The 5162-nt window shown below is 46.3% G+C and overlaps 1 protein-coding gene across 1 annotated transcript in view; it reads left to right on the plus strand.

Annotated features, from left to right (window-relative positions):
* Positions 1–19: 19 nt before the first annotated feature.
* RYK (receptor-like tyrosine kinase) overlaps positions 20–5162 on the plus strand; it is a gene marked incomplete at its 5' end in the record, with an annotated part of 38402 nt that continues 33259 nt past the window's right edge. The window contains one exon of the mRNA XM_026036403.1: positions 20–170. Coding sequence (XP_025892188.1) covers positions 20–170 — 151 coding nt within the window. The remainder of the gene's footprint in view (positions 171–5162) is intronic.

Below are 5162 nucleotides of genomic sequence, written 5' to 3' on the forward strand. Positions count from 1 at the left end.
CCCTGCGCTGCCGCGGCGGGGCCCGCGCCGCCATCTCCTCCTGCTCCTGCTGCCGCTGCTGCTGCTGCCGCCCGCCGGCGCCAGCCTGGGCGCGCCGCCCTGGCCCCCCGGCGGCGCCGGGCCCAGCCTCAGCCTCTACCTGAGCGAGGACGAGGTGCGGCGCCTCATCGGTGAGTGCGGCCCGCGGCGCCCGCGCGGAGGCCCGAGGGGCAGCGGCGCCTGTTGGGGCCCCGGGGCACGGAGGGCTCGAGGCCCGTGGGGCGGCTGCCGCGCTCGGCCCTGGGTGCGGGTTTAGGGCAGAAAAGTGTGGTTTTTTTTTCCCCCCCGCTCTTTCTTTCCGCCGTCGCGCTGAGCGGACTCCTCTCCCCGGCGCCCGGGGAGCCCCCGCGTTAAACAAAGATCCGTTTCCCCCCTCGGGCTCGCCCTGCCTCTCCTGCAGGGCTGGGCTGCGAGCGCCGTGAAATAAGCAGGGCCGTAAAATCAGCGCGCCCGTCGTGGTTTGTGCCCCGTGCTCCCCGCGGCCGCGGGCTGCTGCACCAGGCCCTTGAGCTGTGGTGGGCTCTGTGCGCGCTGTGCCGCACATTTCCCTCTTTAGGCCTGCTCCGTTACMCATCCCGGCCGTTGCCCATCGTGTGTAGCCTCATGAGAGGTCTACAGCAATGATAAAGCAAACCTGGGCTACCTGGACGTGTCGGAAGGACTGGATAGAGTTGTTGCAGCTCTTGGCACTTCCGAAAACAAAGCCGACAACTCTTGTAAAAGCTTCAGTTTTGTTGTATCTAAACGGTGTGCGTGAAAAACTAAGTTTGTAGCTGAAGAATTTGCGTCAACTTGCATGCAGTTTCAAGTTTTTTTCACTTTMTTTCATTTTCTTGAGGAAAATGATTAGTTCATGGATGGCAGAAGAGACTTACACTGGCAACGTCCCTTTCCTACCTCCTGTGTACGTGAACTGTTTGGCTCTTTTGAGGCTTCACTACAAACATGGAAGTTTTTCCTTTGCCTACTAAACAAGATCTCTCGGCTCTCCATCGCTGTGGATGAACAGAACTTTAGGGTTTTGTGAAGTGTTAATAAAACCAAATATTGCAAGGCATTGCTGCAGCCTGTGCTGCGGCCTCATGCTCTTTAACATCACCCCTGTCAGGCTCTGGATTGGGAATTGGATGTGGGACAAATCCAAGCGTGTGATCCCGTACTTCCCTGTGCACTTACCRGCTTTCTAGATTTGCACCGTTGGGTACTTGACTTTAGAGCAAATTGCTTTGAAATATCCAGAACTTTACAAAAAAAAAAGCTACATAGAATTTGTGTCATGCTGTYGTGTGAGATTGATTTTTGTGGATGTTTGTTTATTTGTTTGCTTTTTTTGTTTTGTTTTGAGACGCTGCAGCCGCCTCRTGATGCCAAAGGAGGACAATATATGGCGGGCAGGTGGTCTTTAGGTCAGAAATACCTCTTGCCGCTGCGATGGAAAACGTTTGCAGTTGTCCCAAGTTTTAAGCCTTCGGTGGGGGGAAAAAACTGTGGTTTTCACGTAGTTGGAGGTGTCAGAATCCATTTGCACCAGGAGGAACTTGGAAGTAGGTGAGAGAAAGGCAGAAGGAGACATGGAGTTTGTCARTGGGGCTTGGCTGAGAGAACTTGGGACCAGTGGCGTTTTGGGGAAAGTGGAGACCAGAGGGTTGTGGAGCGAGGGAGAGGAGAGCACTGCTCRCTGGAGACCCTGATAACACCGAGTGGTTGCACCAGGGTGTTAAATGAGTGGGGATTTACTCAATAGAGAGGCTGGCTGTACTTTTTTTTTTTTTTTTTGGATAGAAGATTGCACCAAAAACACTGCGAGCAGAATGTAGTGGTTGTGTAATACTGGATTGCTTCATCTCTCTGCTTTTTGCACTGCTCTGTAGGATAAAGGCATGTGTATCCCTCTGCGTGTGTGGTTTTCCTTTTTTTTTTTTTTTCCCCCTTTTTCTTTATTTTTTCCTCTTTTCTGTCTATGAGTTAGAGGTTAGAGAATAAGATCGAAATGATATTACACGGTGTCTGGTTTTGACCTGTTTTTTTTAAAGCGGGTAGTATTATTTAGTGCTTAATGTCCCTAAGAGAGATCTCTTAGCCTTGACTTTCAGCTGCTCGTGCCTGACAGTTCTGCAACTCGGACTTTGCAGAGACCTCAAGCTGTACAGTCCAAATATGAAGAAGTCAGTATTAAAAAAACGCCTTGAACAGTCACACTGGAGCAGTGTTTGTATGGAGCCTGCCATCGTAGTGTCTTTTGGCCCAGTTTCTTCTGAGTAATGCAGCCTTATGTTGATTTTACACTTGCTCTTGCCTAACTACAGGGTTAATTGAAATTCATTAGAACTCCTGTGACTTTCTTTTTCCACGTGTTTCAGAACTTCGTTTGATACCAACCTACCACTGACTTTTGAAAAGAGTTTTCAGTTTGCATTACTTCATTAAACGAAGTCAAAATCTCTCATGGTACTGAATGAATATTATTTTTGATCATAGCAGTGCTGTTCCTTCCAGTTAGCTGTGTTTTTTGGCAAACTTCTTCAAAAAACTGACTATGTGACTACTGTTGAAGATAAGGGGTGGTGTGATGTAGCATGGCTGTTTCATTCTTRAGTATTTTTGGACCAAAATATTGCTTCCCTGCCGTTTTTATGAAACATGTAGTATTCAAATGCCATGCTTGGAGTTGACTCTAATTGGTAGAAACTGGAAACTGTGTCTGATGCATTTACTCTTTCTAATCTGTACYGAAATGCACTTTCAAGCTGCAGTTACTAGTAATTGCAGCAGTGATTGAGTGGCATCTTAATTTTATAATGTTGCTATTTTTGGAAGCTAGCAGCAGGAATTCATGTAGTAAATGTTTTATGGTACTTGCCCTACTTTTATAGTGCCTGGAAATCTTTTGCACGCTTTGCCTGATGTCTTTTCAGTTGTCACTTTCCTTGCAAAAGAGTCCTTAAAAAACAGTGTACTGATGGTCAAATTACTGAAAGCATAAAGTATATGTTTCTTGTGAGAGATGTGTGTATATATATATCTATATCTCACAACTTCTGAACATTTCAGAACTTTGTTGAAAGCCTAATTACACATTTTTCACAGCAGCAGAGCCTAGATCACCTAGACTTGCTCGTACTCTACTTATAAAYGGACTTTCTTAGTAGCTCCTAAAATTAAATATCCCCATGAGATTATCAAATTGCTGTACTTGCACATGAAAACCATTTAGAATATGGGGTATATGGCAGTAGTTTTCTTAAACATTATATGCAAATACCTTTCTCTATAAAATCTAGTGTTGCTTTGGTCCATGCCCTCTCACAGAAGTGCAGAAGGCCACGTGCTGGTGCTCCAGCTCGTCATGCAAAAGCAGCTGAAGTTGAAAATCCCCATGTGAAACCTCCTAACCCTGGCAGGTGCCGCACGCTGTAACAAAAGCGAGTTGTCAGAGATGGCCTAAAAATAGTGGGATATCATCTGTTGCGTTGGACACACTCTTTTTAGGATAATTATTTTATTGCATCTCCTAGGAACRTCCTGGAGCCTAATGATGATAAATGACTGAATTTCACGGTGAATTTCACCAAAAGGGCTTTTGAAGACGCCTGTGACAACGTCTGGTATCCTATGAGCTACAGCAGGTTGTGGCAGGCTCCTTGCAGGCTGGAGATGAGCAGCCTGCTCTGGGTTTGGAGCCATTGGGATGCTTGGATGCTTGCCTGTCTGGTTTACCACGGACCACGGTTAACATGGATGCTCTGCGGTTTATGAGGGCCTGGTTTATGACACCAGCTTGGGTGCTGGAGTTTTAAAAGGGCTGGAAGTTCAGACTGAGCTTTTCTTCTGAAAGCCGTTTGGTTTTAGATGTTGAGCCTTTATGAATAGGTATCCGAAGATTTAGCCTCCTTAGACATCTTTGTGGGTTTTTTTAACCTAAGCTCTGCCCTTATGGGAAGGATGAGACTTTCCAAGTGCGTCTTGATTCACAGTTACTCTAAACTGCAGTGGAACAGGATTGTCAGACAGCAGATTCAACAATCAAAACTCTCTAGACTGAAATATCACCGAGCTGTTTATCTCCTTGCAGCCCAAAGGCCTTTTCTTGGTAACTTGGCACATTTATTTGCTATTAAATCTGCATTTAAGGGCTCAGTGGGGAAAGGAGGGAGTGGATGAAAGCTGAAGTGCATTTCATCAGTTGTGCTTGATGAATTGATTTTTTTTTTCTCTTTTTTTTTTTTTTTTCCCCTCCTTCAATGCAAAGAGCACCAGCAGACCCTGTGTAGGAGCAAACGCGAGCGCTCCTTGCAGATCCCCCTTGGACAGCACAAAGAGCCGGATGGCAGAGGCTCCGGGCACATTATTTCTCACCCATCGCTGCTTTTGTCCTTCTTTCATGCGGATAACTCGCCCCTTGGCCCCATGGGCTTTGGAAATCCTGGAGGAGAAGCAACAGCATGAAACTAATGCGGCGCTTTAGAATTTGTCTGCCAGTTACCGGTCCTTGAATAGCTCTAATTAAATTAACCACTATATTGATTGCCCCGTGCTGCTGCTCGGGGAAGAGGGCAGCAAGAAGGTAATCCCTGCAGTTGCTGCTGGGCTTGAAAAGATGCCCAGGGGCAGAAATGCAACGTGTGAAGCTGGGCAAGTTGATAAGCTAAAAACTCATCTTCCAGAAACCTTTGTGGCCTACAAGTTGTCAATTTTGGAATTTAAAAAACTTACTTTTCATTGTAAGTAAAGATTTTGAGGCCAATGTGCCTCTAGTAGTTGGTGTGGAACTTGTCTGGAGTAGTTGGTGTGCAAGTTGTCTGGAGGGTTTTGATGTGTATGAACATTAGTTCACGTACATGCATGCGTTATCACACGAGCAGTCCTATGCTTCACAGTTAGAAACCTGAGTTTTGAGGCAATGAGGAAGAGATCTGAGTCATTGAGGGTGTAGTAAGCGTATCTCAGAGGCGTTTGCCCTTACTAAGAAACTATTTATTTCATAAATGACCTACCCGTGCCTGGTGTGCTCACAATTAAGTTGTATGTATCTTAAAAGCCACTTTCTGTATTTAAAGACTAAACCTTACAGTGGTGGTGGTGACGGCGGATTCCGTTTTGGTTGCTTCCAGCCACATGTCTCT

The sequence above is a fragment of the Nothoprocta perdicaria genome, unplaced genomic scaffold (genome assembly GCF_003342845.1).
Source record: "Nothoprocta perdicaria isolate Ctin4 unplaced genomic scaffold, notPer1 scaffold_177, whole genome shotgun sequence".
NCBI lineage: Eukaryota > Metazoa > Chordata > Aves > Tinamiformes > Tinamidae > Nothoprocta > Nothoprocta perdicaria.